This window comes from Marmota monax, unplaced genomic scaffold, assembly GCF_021218885.2.
Source record: "Marmota monax isolate L192 unplaced genomic scaffold, Marmota_monax_Labrador192_F-V1.1 WCK01_AAM20220418_F8-fsc00151, whole genome shotgun sequence".
Taxonomy (NCBI): domain Eukaryota; kingdom Metazoa; phylum Chordata; class Mammalia; order Rodentia; family Sciuridae; genus Marmota; species Marmota monax.
In genome coordinates, this window is record NW_026694226.1 from 2,404,292 (window position 1) to 2,427,340 (window position 23,049).

Below are 23,049 nucleotides of genomic sequence, written 5' to 3' on the forward strand. Positions count from 1 at the left end.
TTGTGCATGTGTGTGTTTGTTTCCGGGTGTGTCTCAGTGTTTGTACCAGAAATAGATAGGAACTTTGCCAAGGCTGCAGATTCCTATTCAAACTTGTCTCCTGGGAGCCTGCAGGCAGTCGGTACTGCTACCACTAGAGTCTGAGAAGGGGTATCCAGTGAGGAGTAGCAAAGAAGGTCTTCACTATGAGGGACTCTTGGAGTCTTTCAGAATTCTGAGCTGAAGGCTCCCATAAGCCACCTCCTCCCACTAGTGGTCACGCGACCTCTAAGGCGTTGCCGGCAAGAAGGGAGGTGAACCTTGGTGTTCCAGATGGCCTCAAGCTCCCCAGCTACTTTTCAGGGTCCTCCACTGGAGGGAGCCCAGAGGGATTTGCTTTTCTGGAGAACGCCAGGGAGCCCAATCCCTCCGGGCCCCAAACTCTAGCCCTGAGAAAGTTTAGATATGGAAGCCAGGCAGTTTGGGGTGGCATATTTCTGCTTGATATTATGTGATTTTTCTGGAGAAGCTGGTTGTTTTTGAGGGGGATAGAGTAAGAGGGGGTCAACCTCCCTTCCAGCCTGGTTCCAATACTGAGAGCCCCAGCCCTGCCCCACATCCCTACTATGTGCTTCCCCACCCAGCAGAGGAGGCACACATGTTCACCCCACTTTCTTCCTCTTCCTCCTCCAGCCCACTTTCTCTTTGCTGTGTCGTCAGAGCTCCAGGGAGGGACCTGGGTAGACAGAGAAGCCGGAAACAGCAGGCTGGGGCAGCCACTGCTTGCACTGAAAAGGAAGGCCGAGTGAGGGGGGAGAGAGAGAGAGAGAGAGAGAGAGAGAGAGAGAGAGAGAGAGAGAGAGAGAGAGAGAGTTGTTGTTGTTTTCTTTTTGGTGGTAGTGGTGGTGGAGGGGGTGCTAGCAGGGCCAGCCCTGAACTCACTGGACAGAACTACAGACCCATGGGGCCTGGCAGTGCCCTCTGAGAGGGAGAAGACGGCAGAGGGGTGCCTGCCGAGGTGAGGGGATGCCTGCGAGCAAAGGAGGGGAGGGGGCTCTGGCTTTGAGTATGGGGATGGATTAGTGGGGCCTCTCGGGATCCTCCCCTGGGCGGGGCGGATTGTCCCCTAGAAACTGTTTCATCGAGTGTTAGTACCCCGTGGTACTAGGTTTTGGCAGTTTCCGACTCTCGGAATCTGGGTGGGTAGGGACCTCCGCATTCCCCTCTCTCATGGGTCACTTTCTAAACATTCCAACCTCTGCACTCCCAGGGGCATGGAAATTCGGGGGCAGGGGGCGACTGGAGGAGGGCCTCTCTGTCCCCTGGGTGGGGGAAGTGGCTGCCCCTCCATAGCAGGTTGCTGCCAGAGGGCGGTGGGCCATGTCAAATCTCTATTCTGCCCCCTGCCGAAGGTTCCTGTTCAAGGGTGTGGCTGGACTCGGGTGGGAGGGGGGCTGGTGAGTGAGCCCCAGATGTAGACCTCATGGTGCCCCAGAGGAGGAGGAATTTCCCCCTCAAAACCGCTCCACGCTTGGCTGCTGTAGACGCCGAGATTTCCCGGGGCGGCGTGGAGTTAACCCTCCTCGTGCTGATCAGGCTCCACCTCCCCGCGCCCCTCCTCCCACCCCGCCGCCACAGTCACACTCTAGGTAACTGAGAGCAGCTCGTTTGACTTTAGATCCTGTAGTCATGCGGTCCGAGGAATTGCGTTTGGAGGGGATTGAGGGGACGGGGTTTAGGCCACCAAGCCCGCGGTTGAGGATGTTGGACGTTGGGCTTCCCCTCCGGGTTTGGGAGGAAACTCCGGCCCCGCCCCCTCGCCTCTTGCTCCTCCCCATCCGTGGCCCTGGAAGGGACTAAAGGTACCTCGGTCCTCTCCAGACCAAGCGACCTAGCCTTGTCATGAGGTAGTAGTGGGGAGATATGTGGCTTCCTTATGCCTGGGGAGTGAGGAGAGCTGGAAATTTGAAGCCTGGCCAAGCCAGGAGACTGGTCACTCAACAAGGGGATATAGAGGAAATGGGGACTGCTTATGACCTAGGTATCTCCCCAGTCTCCAACAGGGTAGTGATAAGGGGTCAAAGGTCTGAAATCGAGGAATCAGCACCTTAGAAAGAGTGGAGGAAGAGAGAAGAAAAGAATGGAGTTCTCTCTTGAATTTGAAACAGACTGAACACAGTTCTGAATGTGCCTCCCCCAGAAGAGAGTTGATTAGGAAAAAAGCCTGTTGGAAGACCTGAGCAGGAGGGAGACTTCTGCTTTTCATAGAAAAGAGTTCAGGAGAATAGGAACTGGGGGCAAGAGAAGCAAAGGGTCTTGGGGTGGGAGTGTCCAGAGAAGGGTCCTCTGGTTTCCATCTATTTGGGAGGGCTGGGAGAGGTGAGAGGCTCAAAGTAACAGAAGGACTTGGTGTTGCTGGATTGGAGAGACCCAGGGAATTTCCATTCTATCCTCCCCCTCCTCTCTGGGAAAGTGACATTGTGAGAAACATGAACTGAGAGACCCCTGGGAAACCACTAGTCTACCCAGCCCTCCCTGCAACACCCGCACCCCTGAAATGGAGAGCAAGCCTCTTCTCTTCCCTGTCTCTTCCTTTCTCTCACTCTTTGTTGTTCTCCCTTCAGCTTTCTAGCTCTCTGGTTTTCTCATTCCCTCTTTTAGTCTCCTCACTCCAGGCTGACTAATCCCAGTGTTTCCCCAGTCTTTCTCACCCTCTTTCTTCCATCTTTCTACTTTTCCTTTTTCTCCATCTCCTCAAACCTTCCCCACTCTTAGGATGATGGTATTTGGAGCTGGAAGGGATCATCACAGCACAGTGTGGTAGTTAATCCCCACTCAGATTCATAGTTTGATTTCCAACTCACTTGCCAGGGGCTTTGGGCAAGTTAGAGAACCTCCTTGAGCCTTGGTTTCTTCATATATGAAAGAGGTATATAATTATATACCTTTAAATTTTTTGTGAGGGGGCTGGGGGTACAAACTCAGTGGTAGTGGTCTCATGCCTAGGATGCATGAGACCCTAGGCCCAATCTCCAGCATCACAAAAACTACCCACAATATTGTACTGAGTGTAATGCCTTCTGAAGAGAAATGCATGATAAATAGTAGTTATTGACACTCTATTACTCTTCTCTTTGTCATCTAGCCCACTGGTTTTCAGAATACCTCATGGAGTCCTAGAATTTTGACAGGTTTTTCAAGGGATACCTTTGGGATTAAGAGGTTAAAAAGAGGGGGAGCAGACACAGTTACAGGCCCTCCACCCTTGGCTTCAACAAAACAGCTCCAGTTTTATACCTTGAAGGGACAGTAGTTCCCCCTTATCCATGGTTTCATTTTCCACAGTTCAGTTATCCTCAGAAAACCACACTCTGAAAATATTAAATGGACAATACCAGAAGAAAACAATTCATGTTTCAAATAACTTTTGCTTTTAGTTTGTTGGGATCTATTTTATTATTAGTTATTGTTGTTAATCTCTTCTTGTGCCTGATTTATAAACTAAATTTTATCATAGGTACATATGTATAGAAAAAATAGTAGATATAGGGTTCAATACTATCTTCTGTTTCAGGTACTATCTGAGGTTTCAGGTATCCCTACAATATCTTGGACTGTATTCCTCATCGTTAGAGGGGACTACCATATTGGGATTCCACAGATTAAAAACTAAAATCATCCACTACTTAAAAATTTGGAAGCAGTGATGTGGTGGCACACACCTGCAATCCTAGCAGCTCAGGAGGCTGAGGCAGGAGGATCACGAGTTCAAGGTCAGCTTCAGCAGTTTAGCAAGGCCCTAAGCAACTTAGCAAGACCCTGTCTCTAAATAAAATATTTTTTAAAAGGGCTGGGGGATGTGGCTTAGTGGTTAAGTGCACTTGGGTTCAATCCCCAGTACCAAAAAAAAAAAAAAAAAGAAAAGAAAATGCTCCACTCATTCAGCTCTCAGATTTTGTGGATGAGAAGATCAAGGCCCCTAGACCAGATGATCCTTGCCCACAGAACAAGAGCCAGGTCTAGAGCTGCAACCTAAATCCTCTAGCTTCTGTAGGGAGCGCTTGCCCTGCTTCCCTGAGTTCCCTTGTCATCCCCTCTTGCTGCAGCTCAGCTCTTCTCACCTCTATCACCTGTGGCTACCATTGAAGGTGCTGCCCCATCTCAGGCATTGACAATGGGTGCCCAGGGTTTGAAGATTAAACTCAAAGTGCCCATCAGTGGCTGTGGGCACATTGTCTCAGAAGATAGTCTATAAGAGGTCAGTAGCTACCCCAGAAGCTAGGCCACATTTCTTGGCCATCTCCCAGAGTGGTTTTGTTTTTCTCTTCCAAGCACCCTCTAAACCCACATCATGTCTCTGTGGGGTCTGGTCTCCAAGATGCCCCCAGAAAAACTGCAGCGGCTCTATGTTGATTTTCCCCAACATCTGCGGCATCTCTTGGCTGACTGGCTAGAGAATCAACCCTGGTGAGTGGTGCTGTCCATGTCCTCCTTTACCTCTCTTTAGATTCTGTCCCCTATCCATAGAATTAAAAACTTGGGACCCATTATTCCTTGTGTGGTGGCCTAGACTTAGTAGGGACACTGTACCTTTTTAAGATCAGATTATGCATGTTGACATGTGGACAACTCACCTCCTAGGAGGCAGAGTCAAAGAGGAGGGAGGTCAAGTCAAGCACAGTGGCACAGTCGTGTAATCCCAGCTGCTCAAGAGGCTGAGGCAGGAAGGCAGGAGGATTGCAAGTTTGAGGCAAGTCTCAGCAACTTACCAAGACTCTGTCTCAAAAATAAATTAAAAATTAATTAAATAAAAGGACTAGAGATGTAGCTCAGTAGTACAGCACTTGTCTAGCATGTGTGTGACCCTGGGTTCAATCCCTAGTGCTGAAAGAAAAAAAAAAAAAAGAAGAAAGATGGAGGCCAGGGCTGAGACAAAGGCACTTCTCATGATAGCTAGAATGTTAGGGAGCAAGAGTGACCACTGCTGATGACCTAGATGGAGTATAAGGAGAGGGAAAGGAACCACTGAGCAGTTGATTGTGTGATGGAGGGTCAGGAACTGAGGAAGCCCTGGTTTAAGGTAGACTCATCCTGATCTTCCTGCAGGGAGTTCCTGGTCGGCTCTGATGCATTCTGCTGCAACATGGCCAGCGCCCTACTTTCAGCAACTGTCCAGCATCTGCAAGCCTCTGCAGGAGAGCAGGGAGAGGGGAGCGCCATCTTACAACATATCAGCACCCTGGAGGTGGGACAGGAGGGCAAGGAACACAGTTGGGGTGGGGCCAAGACAGAGCTGAGCATTGAGCATTAGAAGAGATGCTTGGATGGTGGAGGTTGTTGGAAGCAAAATGGTGTTCCTGTGGTTAGCTGTTAGCTAGCATGCAAATTCAATTTTAAAAGCATGCAAATGCACAAAACTTCTGGAGTCTATGCTTGTGCTACCTTGCAGTGTATGTATGAATGGGGGCCTGGGGATGGGAGGGGGAAGGGGATATGGGTCAGAGCCAAGCTAACTGCCCACCATCATAACTTCCATAGAGCATATATCAGAGGGATCCCCTGAAGCTGGTGTCCACTTTCCGACAAATACTTCAAGGGGAGAAAAAAGCTGTTATGGACCAGGTATTGTGATACTCCATTACTACCCTAATTCATTTCCCTGGTGCTTTAGCATGAGCCAATAGAAACTAGAAAGAATTTGAAACTCAGGAAAAGCTTAGTATTCTAGGATTCTTAGTAGTCTTAGTATTCAGGATGACCAAAGGGAATTCCTAGGTCATAGTAAACCCCAAGCCAAGTTTAGAGAAGCTTCAAATGAGGGGTGGTTGGTAGTGAGGCCTAGAGAGGACAGAGCAAGGGGTAAGGAGCTGATTCTGCCAGGTGAAAGGTTTTATCCCAGGAGATCCAGAAGGTCAGAGGAACATCCAACTGGGAGAAGGGAGTCAGAAAAGGAAGTGGTCTATCTCTTTTTCTGCAGAGCAGAGTGGAGGCTGGGCAGGGGAGGAATGGGCAGAGTGTCTCACCTCTTGGCATCTGTTCCTCTTGCACAGTTCCGCCACCTGCCAATGCCCTTCCACTGGAAACAGGAAGAACTCAAGTTTAACACAGCTCTGCGGAGGCTGCAGCACAGAGTAGGGGAGGCTCGCCTTCTCCGAGAAGCCCTGCAGCAGGGGACTGAGGCTGGCCAAGGTGGGGGCCAGCACTGGAGCCCTCAGGGGTTCTGGGAAGTTTGGGAGTGATCCTCTCTTGGACACCAGCCTTGATGAACCTCTGTTCTTTCTTCATCCCTGATTTTTGCCCCCTCCCTCAGTGCCTCTGCGCAGCTTGATTGAAACTGCTGCCAATGGGACTGGGCCAAGTGAGGTGAGTAACTGATAGAGAGGTGGAGATTAAACTCAAAGTGCCCTGGAAGGGTGGAAGTTAGACCTCAGAGAAACACAGACTAAGGTGTGGGGAGGGAATGGCAGGGAGGTGAGAAAGAGAGCTCTGTTCCTAGGATCTGGGTGAGGAGGCCATGTGTGGCCCTGGCTCAGGCCCCTCCCTGCCCTTAGGCTCTAGCCACGCTACTGCAGGAGACTGTTGGGGAACTGGAGGCTACCCAGACCCTGGTGTTGAAGAGGATCCAGATTTGGAAACGGCAGCAGCAGCTGGCAGGGAATGGTGCACCCTTTGAGGAGAGCCTGGCAGCACTACAGGAGAGGTTAGAGCAAGGCTCTAAGAGGAGCATGGTAGGGTGGTGCTTCTGTCCCTGGTGGAGAATGCTCAAGTAGGGGAGGGCCGGAGGAGAGGGCCTTGATGTGGACAAGACTCAGAGAATCCAGTTCCAGAGGGCTGCACACAGTTGGTCCAGTTGCATCCTGCACAAGTGTGCTCAGTTGAGGGGTCACAAACAGCAGGTACTTTGCCTTACAGTATACTACATGCTAGGTACTAGAACCCTGGGAAAAAGGCAGCCAGTTTCCACAGGGCATCTAGGCACTAAGAATGAACATCCCCCCTAAAGCCAAGGCAGGCCTAAGAACCCCCTTCAGCCCAGGTGCCTTGTGGCCACTCCCACTGCCCACCCTACCCCTGCACATACAACATCCTGCTTTCTCCCTGGGTTTAGGGGAAGGGAGTCTGGGCCAGAGCAGACATCCTGAATCCTGTGCCCCCCTGACCACTATCCTGGCCCCAGGTGTGAGAGCCTGGTGGACATTTACTCCCAGTTACAGCAGGAGATAGGGGCTGCTGGTGGGGAGCTTGAGCCAAAGACCCGGGCATCACTGATTAAACGGCTGGATGAAGTCCTGCGAACACTTGTCACCAGGTATGCCCTATAAGATACCATTCTGGTCTAATGCAGATGCCATGGGGAATGACGTGGTGGTTAGAGTTGTGAGGAAGGTACCAGGAAGGACCCCCTTCCTAACTCCCCTTTTGTCCTCCTCACTCTTCCTAGCTCTTTCCTGGTGGAGAAGCAGCCCCCCCAGGTTCTGAAGACCCAGACCAAGTTCCAGGCTGGGGTTCGATTTCTGCTGGGTTTGCGGTTCCTTGGGGCCCCAGCCAAGCCTCCACTGGTCAGGGCTGACATGGTGACTGAGAAGCAGGCGAGAGAGCTAAGCATGCCCCAGGGGCCTGGGACTGGAGCGTAAGTGAGGATTGGATCTGGGGCTGGAGAGGGCCTGTTGGGGTGATGGAGGCAAAACGAGCCAGGAGGCTGATACCACATAGAACAGGGAGATGAAGATGGAGGCCCTTGGGGTGTGGAGGCTCTGAATGGTTAAGGCAGAAGAAGGGGAGAGACCCATTCAATCTGTGGGGTGGAAGCATCAGGATTTGGCCAAAATCGGGACTCCTTCCTTAGGAACCAAACTTAGCATGTGTGAGCCCCTGGGTTGGATCACCAGTCTCCTCCCCCACTAAAAAAGACCCAAGCAGGGACATGGAGATCTGTGGCCAATGACAGTGATAGTCCCCATCACTACCCATGGACTCGAGCTTGTCACCACCCCTAGCCCAGCTGGAATAAGCTTACTCATGTTCTGACCCCCCTGGCAGAGAGAGCACTGGGGAGATCATCAACAACACAGTCCCCCTGGAGAACAGCATTCCTGGGAACTGCTGCTCTGCACTGTTCAAAAACCTGGTGAGGAGCTCCAGAGCATGGGGTTGGGGTCCTCATACCTCATATGGAAATCTCCTCGGGGAGCATGTTGGGAGCCCCAGAGTACTGATCTCTGTTCTCACATTCTCACTCTCCTCTCTCTCATCCACTCTTCCCATGACTCCACAGCTACTGAAGAAAATCAAGCGGTGTGAGCGAAAGGGCACTGAATCTGTCACGGAGGAGAAATGTGCTGTGCTCTTCTCCACCAGCTTTGTGCTTGGCCCCAACAAACTCCCCATCCAGCTCCAGGTGAGATGTGGCCCCAGCCCCAATCCAGACTGGGATCTCAGTTCCCTCTCTGTGCCACACACCAAGACCTGGATCCTCACCCCACTTGACTGCCTCATACCTCATGGGTCTCAGATTCACGCATACTGGGGCGAAGGTGAGTAAGGGAAAGCAAGACAGCAGCATACTCATCCAGGGAACATACAGTGTAGCAGTTAACTCTGTGTGTGTGTGTGTGTGTGTGTGCGTGTGTGTGTGTATGTTTGTGTGGTGCTGGGGATGTGAACCCAGGGTCTTGTGCATGTGAGGCAAGCACTCTACCAACTGAGCTATATCCCCAGCCCTGTAGCAGTTAATTCTTACCAAGCACTTTATACACCAGGGCACTGTTTTAGTGGCCCTCTCACACATACACATTTGGTTTTCACGTTATAAGGTTATTACTATTACTAGCCTCATTTTACAGATAAGGACATTGGGACACAGAGAGATTCTGTAGTTTGCCTGGGTCATGCAGCTATAAGTGTCAGGTGGGTATCTGAGCCTAAGAAGTCTGGCTCCCATAGTACTGACATACAACCACTTCTCTACAGTGAGAACTACCTGCCACAAGCTCTCTATAACTATGTCCTGAGGACACCACTAACAAGACATGCCTCTTCTGATCCCTTCAGGTCCTATCTCTGCCCCTGGTGGTCATTGTCCATGGCAATCAAGACAACAATGCCAAAGCCACCATCCTGTGGGACAATGCCTTCTCTGAGATGGTGAGGAGTGGAGGGCAGGGGCAGGGGTAGGGTGGGTTCTAACACAGGGTATGTGGGCTGGTGGGTAGCAAGCATGTTCAAATGCATTTTACTTTAATTTTTCTTCTTATGAGCCTACTTTTTTGCTTCTAACAGTAACAACTGTTACTCTGTAGCACCAGAAACTACTATTGGGAAAGTACCATGTTTGTGAGCCAGTTCAGGGGACAATACCAAGAGATGCAGGTGGGGGAGGTGGGAAGAACGAAGGTCTCCTGAGGAACACTAATGATGATATCATCCTTGCTTCTCTCCTTCAGGACCGTGTACCCTTTGTGGTGGCTGAGAGGGTACCCTGGGAGAAGATGTGTGAAACTCTGAACCTCAAGTTCATGGCTGAAGTGGGGACCAACCGGGGGCTACTCCCAGAGCACTTCCTCTTCCTGGCCCAGAAGATCTTCAATGACAATAGCCTTAGCATGGAGGCTTTCCAGCACCGTTCTGTGTCCTGGTCACAGTTTAACAAGGTTATTCTCCTGCTCTTTGACTCTCCCATCCTCAAGCTCTGTATCCTCAGGGCATTCAAGGCCTCCCCACCCTCTGCTGAGGGACAGACTGCTAGATCATGGCCATCAGGAAGTCCTTTGTAGTGGCCCAGGCAGGAAAATCACTCACCCTGGTGGTCACCCCTGGGGTTGCGTTCTCAGGCATCCCTCAGGTTTTGGTCTGGGGTACTCTGTCCTTTCTCTTTACCAGTGACGTGCACCACTCACCCAAATTGTGTGTAAACAGAGCTCAGATTAAAAAATGACTTTGACCCACTGGGAAAATAGTTCCTATTGCAAAAGCTGGATGAAACTCCATAGGAACATGTATGGTAATAACCCTGCTATGTGTCCACTGTGCGAAGCACAATGTTTTACACTTTATGTATGTTATCTCACTTAATCCTCCCAACATTCCTTTAAGGTGGGTTCTATTTTTATTTCTATTTTACAGATAAGGAAACTATGGTTAGAGAAGTTAAATAGTTTGTCTAGGGTCTCACAGCAGTGAGTTGCATGGCTAGGATGGAGCCCCATATTTCTGACTCTTGCTCTAATTACTATATTTTACTGCCTCCAAAATGAGGTAGTTCAGGACTAAGTCAGTTACGAGAACATGAGAAGAAGCAGATCTGGTGTCTTGGTTGACACCTAGCTGGGTAAACACAGCCATGTACTACTCCCTTTAAAACAAAACAAAAAGAGGAGCCAGGTGCAGTGGGGTGCTCCTGTAATCCCAGCTACTTGGGAGGTTGAGGCAGGAGGATTGAAAGTCCGAGGCCAGCCTGGGCAACTTAGCAAGACCTTGTCTTGAAATAAAATAAAAGAGCTGGAACATAGCTCAATGACTGAGCACTTGCCTAGCATGCACAAGGCCCTGGGCTCAATTGCAATACTGTAATAAATAAATAAATTTTTTTAAAAGGAGGAAAAAGAAGCCCACATGACATGCTAGTAAAAGGAGCAGGGAAATTATAGCCAGCAAGTCACTCACTCTCCTCTGAAGTCCATCTCTGCCAGCCCTCAGTAGGGATGGAGATTAGTATGGGGGTTATAAGGGGCACCAGTACCACACTGCTTGGGCTTGAATCCCAGCTCTCCCTCTCAACCGCTCTGTGGGTGTGGACAAATCACTTGATCCTTCTGGACTTCCATTTCATTGTCTGTAAGATAGGATTGTTATAGTACCTTCCTCTATATTCTTGTAAAGAGCAAATAATATATGGAAAGGCTTGGAATGGTGCCTAACACAATGTAATCATGTTGAGAATGTCATTGATGGGCCTCTCTAACCAGGCTCCAGCTCTGCCCCCACCCCTGCTCACCCCAGCTCCCTTCCCCCTCCCAGGAGATCCTGCTGGGCCGTGGCTTTACCTTTTGGCAGTGGTTCGATGGTGTTCTGGACCTCACCAAACGCTGTCTCCGGAGCTACTGGTCAGACCGGTGAGTATCTGCCCCAGGTGGTCTGAGCAACTATACCTCTGGCTCCCTCTCCACATCCAGTACCCACACCCCATCTTTTCCTTCATTCTGGCCAGGCTGATCATTGGCTTCATCAGCAAACAATATGTCACTAGCCTTCTTCTCAATGAGCCTGATGGAACCTTCCTCCTGCGCTTCAGTGACTCAGAGATTGGGGGCATCACCATTGCCCATGTCATCCGGGGCCAGGATGGTGAGGTCACCCCAACCCTAGCTAGTCCTCTGCCTCTGTACCTATGCCCTCTGGGGTTTCTACTGGGAAGGAAATGTTTTGGCTTTCCTTGATGCCAACCTGATCTTCAAGAACTTCTTCCTTGGGTCCAACTTCTCTTCCTCCTCTGTGGTCTTAATTTCTACCTCTTGCTGTGAGCTCATGGCAATGGAGACTAGTGGATTTCCCTCCCTCAGATCTAAGTTCACTCTCCCTTGCCTTGGTGGAATGAGAATGGGTCCTGTGCCAGGGGTAGGGAAGGGGGAGACTGGACAGAGGAAACCCAAGGTCTCATTCCTGTCATAGGTTCCCCACAGATAGAGAACATCCAACCGTTCTCTGCCAAAGACTTGTCCATTCGTTCACTGGGAGACCGAATCCGGGACCTTGCTCAGCTCAGAAACCTCTACCCCAAGAAACCCAAGGACGAGGCTTTCCGGAGCCACTATAAGCGTAAGCTGCAGCTGGCAGCATTGATGCCCTCTTGTTGCCCACCACTTCCCTGATCCCAGCCGCACCCCTCTCCCTGTCTGCTATGTATCATCCCTAACTTCCCTTCCCCTTTTTAGTCCCACTTCTACCTGCCCATCAGTCTTCCCTGCTTTTCTACCGCCCTTTCTCCCTACCCCTGGAGCATTTATAACTCTCCTTTCCTTCCCACAACAGCTGAACAGATGGGGAAGGATGGCAGGGGTTATGTCCCAGCTATCATCAAGATGACTGTAGAAAGGTTAGTGTGGGGCCATGGATGGTGGGTGGCAGCTAGGGGCTGGTATTGACCTGCAGGAAGGAGTGGCAGCCTCATGCCTTCATCAGTCACCTGTGCCTTCCTCTCTCCTCCAGGGACCAGCCTATTCTCACTCCAGAGCCCCAGGTGACTACCATGGTGCCACCTTATGATCTTGGAATGCCCCCTGATTCTTCCATGAGCATGCAGCTTGGCCCAGATATGGCGTAAGGAACTGGATAAATGGGGAGGGATGTGGTCTGTGCAGATGGGCCTTCAGCTTGGGTGGCTGGGAGAGTTGGTATGGGGGCTGAAGCAGAGAATTTTCTCTCCCATGAAGGGAATTCCCCCTCCTAAGGTAGGGAGGGCTGACTTCAGGGATCTGTTTTCTTTCCCCAGGCCCCAGGTGTACCCCCCACACTCTCACTCCATCCCCTCGTATCAGAACCTCCCTACAGAAGAGTCGGTCAATGTGCTGCCGGCTTTCCAAGAGTAAGTTAGGATTTGGGGGGATGGAGTGGGGACAACATCCTACTGCAAGGTGTGGGCATTTGCCTCTACTAGTAAAGGCTGTTTGTGGAAATGGGCAGCAAATGCTAACACCCTTTCTTCTCCTCTGTTTACTGATGGTGCTGATGGGTAAGATCCCAGTTGCCTGCTCTGCCACTTACTGACTGGAAATGAGACCTAACCTCCTTCTGGCTATAAAGTGGGACATAATAATAAGAATAATGCCTCATGGGATTGTCATGAAGGTTGAATGAGTTCATAATACATGTAGAGCTGAGCTTTATGCCTATCTTATGGCAAGGACCATTTTAATATTTCCTCTTATGCACCTGAAATCTACTGTCACTTATTGGCTATTATTGATTGATGGAATGATTGAGGTGCTAGGGATAACCCAGGGCCTCATGCATGCGAAGAACACACTTCATCACTAACTTATACCCCCAGCTGCTGTGTTGATTTTTAGTTATTCATTTTTACTTTACTTCAATCTTGAAATACCCTAGACATTTTTCTTCCCCAAGTATCACTCAGGTGTACATTAGCTCTTCATTAAGATACAACATCTGCCCTGCTCTGAGCTGAGGTGAAGGATGGGGAATGTGGGGATTTAAAGCCACCCCAATTCAGAGTCCAAAGAAACATTAGAAATGGGCTAAGCCACCCCTATCTCTCACCCTATCACATTTTATAGGTGAGGAAACTGCTCAGAGTATAAAAATGGCCTGCTCAAGGTCAAACACTCAGTGAGCAGCTAATTCAGAAAGCTGTGCTAGAGCTCACTTAGTGGTCTTGACTTTGCAATACCCTGCTTTTGTCCAGCCTTCCTTTCTTTGTTTCTTTTCTGCTTTTAGGCCACACCTGCACATGCCCCCCAGCCTGAGCCAGATGAGTCTGCCCTTTGACCAGCCTCACCCCCAGTGAGTGACAAAGCCCCTCCTGACCCCATGCTTCCCCTTTTTCCCTGACTTCACTCCATTCCTTTCTTCTTATTTCCTTTTCTGGTTCCCTGCAGGGGCCTACTGCAGTGCCAGCCTCAAGAGCATGCTGTGTCTAGTCCTGAGCCCCTACTTTGCCCAGATGTGACCATGGCAGAAGACAACTGCCTAAACCAGACAGTGGCAGGGTTCCCCCAGAGCACCTGGTGAGTGGCAGCCTGGGGCAGAAGCTGGGTGGGAGCAGGGGAGCGGGTGCTATGCCTATTCCACTGCTTCACCCTTTCTTTTTTCTCGCAGGGTTGGTGAGGACATGTTCCCTCCCCTGCTGCCCCCCACTGAACAGGACCTCACCAAGCTTCTCCTGGAAGGTCAAGGAGAGGCAGGGGGAGGGTCCTTGGGAGCCCAGCCCCTCCTGCAGTCCACTCCTTACGGGCAGTCTGGGATCTCAATGTCCCACCTGGACTTGAGGGCTAACCCCAGTTGGTGATCCCAACCAGAGGAGGAGGAGCCCAGAGAGAGCTCTTCTATTGTCTCCATGGACCTGCCTTGGATACCTGCTCATGCAGGTGCCTTCCATCTCCAGCCACTCCTCCATTAGGAGGAAAAGACTGCCTGGAGAATGCATGGTGGAGGGAGCCACTCAACTCCTTCCTTCCCACTGCACATCGCTGTCCCCCCTCTTCCAGCACTGAGAGACAAGCCCCAATACGCCTGCACCTGTAGAATACACACAGCTCTCTGGGGAGAATGGGGCTGGGAGGGATCACAGATTAGGGTATAGAGGGCTTCTCTTACTCACTCTAAGCCAGGGCCAGGGGCATGTGCAGAAACAGACTTGCACACATTTGCACTAGAGGCCAGAGACTGAGGGCATGGGTCTGGGTCTCAACTTTGGGATCCTGTAGTAGTAATCCAGGAGACCCTTGGTGGGAAGAGAGGAGGGACCTGGACACATGACTACTTATACGGATTTTGCTAGACTGAAAAATAAATTCCCCTGAATTCTTGCCTGTTAGTTAGGTTTTTGGTACACAGATAAGATTATACAGTACAGGAGCCAAACCTCTGTATGGCTGTGTGAAATTATGTGTACCCGGGACATGTTACCGTACTATGTCATGACATATATATTCATTACATGATCACATATAACTTGTGTCTATCTGCTTTTGCTTTTGTGACAACACAAATTTGGAAGTATAAGACACCAGGGAGTATGCTGGCCTCTGGTATGCTAACCCAACATCATTTTAAGGTGACATTGCCTGGGTGGGTCTGTGTGGCTGTGACATCTACATATAGGCTATAGCTTCAGTGTCTCCACACCCTCAATGTTGCCTGCAGCCAGAGGATGACAAGGACCCAGACCTTGCTGAGAGGAGCCCAGGCCTTGCTGAGTGGCTCTCCAGAGTGTTGGGGGCCATGCCCACTGCTTGTCTTGTATTTCCCCATCCACTGCCCACTTCCCTCCACTGCCCCACCCCATGCCACCCTTTTTTCCCCTCAGGGGTCATGGATCCTAAGCCATAAAATAAATTTTATTTCAAAATAACAAAATAAATAATCTACTGTACACAATCTGAAAAGAAAGACGCTCTAAGTGTTTGGACAGATGCTGCAGTCTGGCCTTGCCTGGGGAGACCCTGAATCCAACCCAGGCCTCCCAGGGGCAGGTGGAGGGAGTCTCCATCTACCTCCCTCAGAGGGCATGAGGGAAGAACTGCTGAGGACTCAGAGGGGAGAGGGATGGACCGGCAAACTGCAGCTCTCATTAAATTAAAGAAACAAACTAGAAGCACAAAAATGAGGACAGGGAGGGGAGGAGGAAAGGTCCAGTGTTCTCAGGCCCCCCTTTCTGAGAGGAAATGTTGCCATTTTTAGCTGCTGGACCTTCCCACGGAAGTCCCCCTTATCCCATGTCCAAACTCAGTCCGGACTGTTCACACCACTGGTGGCCACCTAGAGAGAATGGGAGTGTGTTTTGTGAGGGAGAGGAGAGCCCCAGCTGCCCTGGAGGCAGAGTCCTTGCCCCTTGCTTTGGGCTCTGGGCAGGGGTGAGGGGGCACCACGCACCCTCCATGTGTCCTCTCGCCAGGCCCCCGCTCATTATTGCTTGAAGCCCCATAGTCCTGTGCCCATGGAGCAGGTGGGGAGGCAGGAGGAGGGCAGCGGAAGGATTGGGGTGGTGACTTGGTTCCAAGGATGGAAAGTGAGGGTCTGTTTGAGCCAGAAGTTGGGGTCCTGGGTCCTCCTTCACTGCCGGCTGGCCTCAGCCTCCACTTTCACACTGCTCCTGCGACCCTCCACCAGTGCGGGATGGGGTCCTGGGGCTGGGCATCGGTCCAGCAGTCCCTCTTCAAACTCTGCAAGGAAAAAGCATAGGTTAGAAAACAGTGAGGCAGAAGCTGAGGACAGAGAAGCTAGGGACAGAGGCAAGGGCAGAGAAAGCTGTGAGACGTACTTAGTTTATTGAAATGCTATCTAATACCCTCTGCCTGTGCCCGGGGAGGGGAAGGTTCTGTACCCAAGTATGTGCAGCCCCCCTCTCCTTTCTGGCCGTGTGTAGCTGTCTCTGTGTGTGTCTCTGTCTCTGCCGCCTCTGCTCTGCTGGAATTTCTGGTTCTGTCAGGAGCCGCGGGGGCGGTTTGGCTCTGACCTCTCCCTCTCCCCCCTTTCCTGGCTGTGCCACCCCCACTAATCTCTGGCCCCCACCCAGGCCCCACCCACCCTACCATTGCTCCCCCAAGTTTTCTGGTAGCCAAATCAAGGGGATCACAGGAAGCCAGCCTCCCAGTTCTTCCCTCAAGAAGAGCCCCCCTTCTAGTCCCCGCCCCCACTTCCCACCCACGCAGAGTTTAAAAATACCAAGCCAGGGTTGGTGGCTTTGTCTGCTGCGTCACTCTCAGCCCAGCCGCTGCCCAGCCCTCTGCTGGCCCACTCCCTCTTCCCCTGTCCACAAAGCAACCCTCTTTGGGCTCCCCTGCTTCCAGGCTGGGCAACCCATCCCCACAAATCCTAGTCTGCTCCACCCCCTGAATCAGTGGAAGTTCTAGACACGCTACCCTTATTAATGATACTCCTTTCTGCTGCCTTCGTCCTCCATTCTCTACACCCGCTGGCCCCTCTTCTCAGATCTTTACCAGGGTCCAACCCCCCCCAATGGGAACAGCAGCACCCTCAACTCCACAAAAGGCCTGATTAGCTGGAACCCCCTCCTACTGTCCCCTCTTCCTCCCCCCAGGTCCCAGGATACCAGGATTGTTGTTTGGGGCCTGGGTGACTGGGGTGATTGGGGACAGCACTGCTGGCTGCCTCACCTGCGAGAGGTGGCTTCGCAGGCACACAGGGGCTGAGGCGGCCCACGCGGTCATGGGAGACGAGGCGGGCGAGCCGCAGCCCCTCATCCATCAGTGTCTGCTGCAGGATGTGGCGGCTCCATAGCCCATGGGCTGGCAATGCCACGGGCAGGTCAGCAGGGGGCGGCGTCAGCCTTGGGCACGACCCCACAGCTGTGGGCATGGGCACTTGTCAGGTAAGGGGCTGCAGCCAATGGAACCCCACCCTCATCCACACAGCCAGACCCATAGGCCCTCTGTTCCCATCCAGCCAGGCGTCCCAACCCTGTTCCAGGCAGTGGCTCCTGGCTCAATCCTCCCACCCACCCACCCATCCCTGTCTTCCCACAATGAAGAGAGAAGTGCTCTAATGCATACTCACCCTGCAAGTGTCCATCTAGACTCTCCCCAGACAGGCTAGCACTGTCCTCTTCCAGACTGGGACGATATGTGGATGCATAGGACTCAGGGCCTGGCGGAGGCTGCTGGATTTCAGAGTGACTCTGTTCTCCAACCTGTGGATACCCCAAATGGGAAAATGAAAACATGGCAAGGTAGGAGGCTGGGGCAGGCTTTCCTACCCCTACAACATCCCATAAAACATTACCTCCTGTTTGAGCTTCTTTAGAGGGGGACCTCCTAATTCTTCAGAGTGGAGCCTATAAAGATGAAAAGATTAAAGGAGATGAAGGGGAGGGCCACATGATGGTCAGGGTATAGAATCTGGTCAGGGACATGCATTACTTGAAAACTCTGAAAAGCTGCTAACTGAGTAGGAGTCTCCAGCTCAATAGCTGCTGCGGGGGGGGGGGGGGGTTGGGAGGAGCCAAGGCAGATGGGAGGAGGAACCAGACCTCAGACAAGTTAACTTGGCCAAAAGCAAAGCATGCAGGTGGGTGGGAAGCAGGTCTAGAGCTGCCTGAACTGGAAGTCAGGACGTGATCCAACTCCTTGGCAGCATTCCAATCTAGGAAGAACCCAGGGAAGGGGTCTCACCTGGAGCCCTTCAAGGATGACAGGTAGGTGCTCTCTCGGGCCACTTGGCGAGACAGAGAGAAGAGCTCCACCCTCCGAAGTAAGAGTGTATTGTCCCTCATGCAGAACTGGGCAGCAGCCTCATTGATGGTCAGCTGTGGAGGAGGCACAGACAGAATCCTAACTCCCCCATTGCTTTACCCAGACCACCTCACCCCACTTTACCATCAAAGAGACCTATCCACAGGAGGCTTGCTTTGTTTGGACAATACACAGGAATTTTCTAAGGGAGGAAGACAGGAGAGCAGCACCCACTGCTTCCTAGTAATGCTCAGGGCCTCCTCCACTCCTGTGGGGTCTTGAGTGAATACTACTGAGCAGCGGGGCTCTTGCCTATTATCTCTGCTCTCCTCGCTAAGAATGAAGGCATTGCAGCAGCCAGGGTGGGTGTGGGAAGGAGGGGGTCCAAGACAAGGGTCCTGGTCAAGGGGCAATGAAGCAGAGCTGGAGAACATAGAAATTCTCAAGAGGCAAGCAGACTGAAACCTAGGAATCAATGACAGTACTGAGAGGACCTGGGTCCTCACCTCATGCAGGCTGAGCTGCTTGCCCTCCCGCCGTTTGGAGTCAAAGCGGCCATAGATGATGCTGTACTTGCGGATCTCCTCTTCCTTCTGGCTATCATTATCATCCATCTCAAATATGTGCCCCACACTCCGTGCCAGCTTCTTATTCAGCTTCAGCAGTGATGTGACCTCCCCAGCATCGCCCCTTGGGAAGCTCCGGAAGATCCTCTCCACACTCTCCACCACCATCCGTACCATCTCTGGCTCCAGCCGGTCTGGACCACCCCCAGCACCACCTGCTGCCATCCCCCCAGCCCCAGTCCCCTCAGGGACTCCTCCCCCTGCAGGTGGGGAGAAGGGGGGTGAACCAGACTCCTCTTCTCCTCCTGCTCCAACGTCCGACTCTGGAGTGCTCCGGCCTGGCCAGATCCTGGGGTCCCCAGCCCCAGGTCCCCCAGGCAGTGGTGACAGTTTTTCTCCAAGTTCAAGGGGGCTCTTGGGGCTAAAACTACGGGTACTACCCGCCTTTTCCCCTGGGCTGCCATGCCCATTGCTCATGCTCCCTTTCCGGGTACCCGCAGTCTCAGAGATCTTGAAAAGCGGAATGCTAGAGACAGGCACAGCAGGGACTGGTTGGCTGAAGAGCCCTGGATTGGTGGCCCACTCTCTCAGTGCCTTTTGCAGGCGTCGGACATGGAGAGGCTTGGTGGCCATGCCCACAAGTGCCATGATCTCCAGGAACTCCTCCTCACCAGCCTCACACAGCTGCTGCACATCATCCCCTCCTTGCTGGATGAAAGTCTCATAGTAGGAAAGGAGATTGGCGCGCTGCAGGACCCGGTACAGCTGCAGCTCCCCCAGTGTCCGAGGCAGTGCCATGGCTCGGGCACTGGCCCTGAGGAGGGTACAAAAAAGAGGCAGTCAGTGCAAATGCCCCTTCTGGGTACCAAACCACACTAACAATTGACCTCTCTTTCTTGCCTCCTCTTCTTCCCCTCCCTCCTTTGAATACTCTTTCTGCCCAATGTCCAGAGCTGAACACAGACTATGAGAATGTGGCACTCTTGGAGCAATAACCATGATAGAGCCATCACAGGCTACCCTTATGCACCAAAAGCCAGTGCTGTCTATATAAGTCAGACTCTTACCCTTCATCTTCATCTTCGACCTTTTTGGTCTGGGACAAAAAGACCTGGAATGCTGAGGCCCATTATCGCACCCTGAGATGGCTGGACCTTTTTTCTCCCTCAAAACAATCCTCACCTTTTACTCTAAACACTGAACAGTCTTAATACCACTTAACATAACTTCCCAAAGAAAAGAGAATATAGGAGTCTCTCCTACTCACAGTGGGACCCACTGCTGGCCAGATAGCATCCCTGCCCAGGTGGCTGAGGGAGGGGTGTGGCCCCTTCCCTGGCTTTCCTACTCAGTGAGGCAGGTGGACCCTTCTCCTCTACCCTCAGCTTTCCCACAAATTAGGCGGTCCCCCTTGCTTTCTCCCTCCAAGACCTCTCCTGCCTTCCAGCCTGCCCAGTACCCCTCAGTTGTGACCTCCCCTGGTGTGGCCTTCCCCACTCCCTCGGTGTCCTGTCCCTTCAGCTCAGGCAATGGGGGAGGGGAGGGGCGCCTCAATTGTTCTGCTCCGGGGCTGTTCCACCCACACACTCCCACAGTGGTAGCGTCTGTAGGCGAAAACCGCCTGGGGGCTCCCGCCTACTCTCCTCTCCCTTATTTTCCACCCACATCTTTAAGGAGAGTGGGGAGTCGCTGAAGGCCTCTTCAGCGGGAGGCTGCACACCGAAACTCCCCTCCCCACGCTGTGAAGGAACGGTCAAATACAGGAAGGGACGCCTCAGGCATCCCCTGCTTCAAGCCGGCTGATGCGCCTTTAACTCAAAGGCGCTAGCTTCTCCGGACCCGGGGACCACGCTCTGTGCCTACAACACACTGATACAGCTGTGCGTCCCCCACCCTCCGTACGGTCGCCAGCTCAAGCTTCTGGGCTTTCCCCAGGCACTTAGGGGCTCCCGCATTCTTTACAGGGGGTTCTCATGCTAGGTCATGCCCATAGAGTAAATCTGGAATGGAGAACGAGATAGTACTCTTTTGTATTCAGCTTCATCAGCTCCTTGTCTTTTCCCAAGGTCCCCTAATTCGAAGACTCACCCCCTTTTCCATCAGTCTCCACCCCCCACCCCCGTCCCACTTCCCCACGTCCTCTCCTCGACCTCCACCCTCCGGACCCCATTCCTGAGTCCAGCTCCACCCATCTCCACTCCTCACCGCCTCCCTTTGCCCACTAACTTGAGTCTAGGCTGCTGAGTCCGGCGGGCGCTGTCCCCTCCGCCCGGCGGCTGCTCGGCTGTGGGGGAGGGCGCTCTGTGCATGGACGGTCGAAGACCACCCGGGCTGCCTTCTCGATGCCCGGCGCTCCGTGCCTGCTGCACGCTTTGCTTTGCCCGGCGCGATGCTGTGTCCACCGCTGTCCAGGCTCAGTCCCTCCCTCCACGTCTTCTCTCTCCGAGCCTCCGCGCCTCTGTCTATGCCTCTGCCCCCCCTCCCCGGCTGCGCTTGCCGCCTCTCCGCGCCTCCACCCCCGCAGGACGCACGGGGAGCGAGGCCCGGCGCTGCGCTGGCTGCTGGGCTGGCGGGAGGAGGGCGTGGGCACAGCCGGGGGCTGGGGCCAGGGGTTGGGGGTGGGCGCCCGGGTCTTTGGGCTGCCGGAGACGCCGCAGCAAAGACAGAAAGGAGAAGACTGGGGGCAAGAGGTAGGGGGCGGGGGCGGGGGCTCGGAGTCAGGGACTGAGGTGACCGAGGCCGGCTGTGGAGGGCGAGCTTGGGGACCCAGCGGGCGGGGCGAGGTCGCTCTTTGCCGCCCACGCCGGATGCACAGCCAGCCCTCTCTGCGCCCACGTACCCACGTGAGCGCCCCGCCGGCTACATTCCTACTCCCCCACCCCCCACCCCTGGCCCTCCAAGCTGAGAGTGCTGTTTCACAACCACGCACAGGTACACAAAGACACAGAGAAGCGCACGTACGTGCACACTCGTCTAAACAACTATACGAAAGTCCGCTGCCCACACTCCGGCCTCGTGGTGCTTGCTGTTCGTGTGAATGTTAGAGGAGAGTGTGGGGAAAAGTTGGTGAAGGCTTTGGGGTGCGCGGCTTTTTCTTGTGCGTGCATCTGACTCCCAGGGAGTGGTACTTAGGGCAAGTGTGAGCGCGGACTTCTGTAGGAATCCCAGCGCCCTTCTCCAGCCCCAAAAGGAGTTCTTAAGATAACTCTCAGAAACGCAGGCTTTCTACACCCCTGCCTCCAGTCAGCGCCGGAGTTTGGGGACTAGGGATGGGCGGGTTAAGCGAGAAGTCATCAGATAGGTGCGTGTTGATTAGGTGCTAGGCGTTTTGTTAGTGATCAGGCAGGGACGGGGGATGACACCCTATGTGCTGAGGTTGGGGACCTCTTGAGGAGTAGATGGCAAAGCTGGGATAAGGAGAACACCTCTTCTAGGACTGTCTATTAGAGGACTCGCTGCAGAGAGTGTTGTGAAAGATGAGCAAGAGGTCCGGAGCGTCCGACGTGATTCCCAGTGGAAGAGCTAGAGGGAGGAGCTCCTTCAAGGAGCCTAGCCCCACTTCGCAACCCACCGCCCCTCCCCCCTTGCTTTCTCCTAGCCCCATCTGGTTCCCATTACACTCCCGCCCACGACTAGGAGGGCTGGTGGGGGGGCGGGCAAGTGGGGGTTTTAGGCTGCGGGGAAAGGAGGTAGGGGAAAGCTAGAGGACTAGCCACTGGCCAGGGTCCCCTTAGGTGCAAACGTCAGCCCCGCCCGCCCATTCCGCCCTTCTGAGTGGCTCGGTCAGGCAGGGCGTGGGTGGCGTGGGTCCCGCCTGGTTCTACATTCCAGCCTGGCCAGGGGACCTTTTTCTGGTGGGGGTAGGGGAGAAGGGGTGCGTTATTGGTTGGGAGGATCTCAGTAGCTCAGACTTTTGTCTTCATTCTCTTAAACACCACATATAATGTGGGTGGTAGGAACCAGTAAGGCCCCCCCAATCCCAAACCCCATCCTGCAAGGAAGGAGCTTTCCTAGAGGGGCTCCCTCCGGGGGCACCTCCCAACACCCTTGGAGGAGTGTTAGTGCCCCTCCCCCACCCCCACTCGGGTTATTTTGGAGTCCGGGCTGCCAGCCGCTGGCCCCGGGTTTCCACGTGCCCCCGCCCTCCCCCGCCCACGCTCCCCGTGACGCACATCCTCCGCCCACGCAGCCTCTGCTCCAGGCGCCCCCTCCCTCCCACTGGCCCCCCTGGGGCGGTGCTGAGTCCTGGGATCTGCTGGGCTACGCCCGTCGGTGGAAACAAGCGGAGTAGGGCGTGAATGAAGGGGGCGGCAACTTGCTGGGTGATGGGCTCCTGGGTCTGCGTCCAGGAAAGAAGAGGAGGGAGGAGCAATTTTGAGGGCTCCGGTCCGCGTCCTGCGGCGGATGGCTTGGCGGGAGAGGAAGGAGAGGAGTAAAATCCCGCGGAAGGGGCTTGTCCACTCTTTGAAACGCAGTCAGAAAGGGTCCGGGTGCGAACCTCTGTGTGGGAGAGTGAAACTACCGGGTATTTGTATCTCAACATTGTCATAAGGTTCAAATAGAAACTATGTGACAAA

The 23,049-nt window shown here is 53.3% G+C and overlaps 2 protein-coding genes across 6 annotated transcripts in view; one reads left to right on the plus strand and one right to left on the minus strand.

Annotated features, from left to right (window-relative positions):
- The window catches only part of Stat6 (signal transducer and activator of transcription 6), a 28,464-nt gene extending 13,371 nt beyond the window's left edge, over positions 1–15,093 (plus strand). Inside the window, exons 1-23 of one of the 3 annotated variants that reach the window (XM_058586152.1) lie at positions 733–997; positions 3,554–3,752; positions 4,312–4,446; positions 5,086–5,224; positions 5,518–5,601; positions 6,030–6,168; positions 6,290–6,342; positions 6,531–6,679; positions 7,157–7,288; positions 7,421–7,609; positions 8,020–8,107; positions 8,255–8,377; positions 9,031–9,123; positions 9,423–9,629; positions 10,996–11,090; positions 11,186–11,322; positions 11,647–11,793; positions 12,007–12,070; positions 12,184–12,294; positions 12,467–12,559; positions 13,432–13,497; positions 13,593–13,721; positions 13,813–15,093. In XM_058586152.1, the coding sequence (XP_058442135.1) occupies positions 4,331–4,446; positions 5,086–5,224; positions 5,518–5,601; positions 6,030–6,168; positions 6,290–6,342; positions 6,531–6,679; positions 7,157–7,288; positions 7,421–7,609; positions 8,020–8,107; positions 8,255–8,377; positions 9,031–9,123; positions 9,423–9,629; positions 10,996–11,090; positions 11,186–11,322; positions 11,647–11,793; positions 12,007–12,070; positions 12,184–12,294; positions 12,467–12,559; positions 13,432–13,497; positions 13,593–13,721; positions 13,813–14,002 (2,544 nt within the window). In that variant the 5' untranslated portion in view covers positions 733–997; positions 3,554–3,752; positions 4,312–4,330 and the 3' untranslated portion in view covers positions 14,003–15,093. Of the gene's footprint in view, positions 1–732; positions 998–3,553; positions 3,753–4,311; positions 4,447–5,085; positions 5,225–5,517; positions 5,602–6,029; positions 6,169–6,289; positions 6,343–6,530; positions 6,680–7,156; positions 7,289–7,420; positions 7,610–8,019; positions 8,108–8,254; positions 8,378–9,030; positions 9,124–9,422; positions 9,630–10,995; positions 11,091–11,185; positions 11,323–11,646; positions 11,794–12,006; positions 12,071–12,183; positions 12,295–12,466; positions 12,560–13,431; positions 13,498–13,592; positions 13,722–13,812 lie in introns of those variants that run through there. The other 2 variants (XM_046466643.2, XM_058586153.1) reach the window with 2 other exon arrangements.
- On the minus strand, positions 15,033–21,192 carry Nab2 (NGFI-A binding protein 2). Of its 3 annotated transcripts, none has more exons than XM_046466644.2 (7): positions 20,699–21,174; positions 18,413–19,286; positions 17,847–17,980; positions 17,458–17,509; positions 17,233–17,365; positions 16,833–17,024; positions 15,033–15,878 (listed from the first exon to the last, which is right to left on the minus strand). In XM_046466644.2, the coding sequence occupies exons 1-7, from the start codon at positions 20,779–20,781 to the stop codon at positions 15,769–15,771; spliced, it is 1,578 nt and encodes a 525-aa protein (XP_046322600.1). In that variant the 5' UTR covers positions 20,782–21,174; the 3' UTR covers positions 15,033–15,768. The 3 variants fall into 3 exon arrangements, with proteins under 3 accessions (XP_046322600.1, XP_046322601.1, XP_046322602.1); XM_046466645.2 differs by lacking the exon at positions 20,699–21,174 and adding an exon at positions 19,540–20,521; XM_046466646.2 differs by lacking the exon at positions 16,833–17,024 and having other exon boundaries at positions 20,699–21,192.
- Between the last annotated feature and the right edge of the window lie 1,857 nt (positions 21,193–23,049).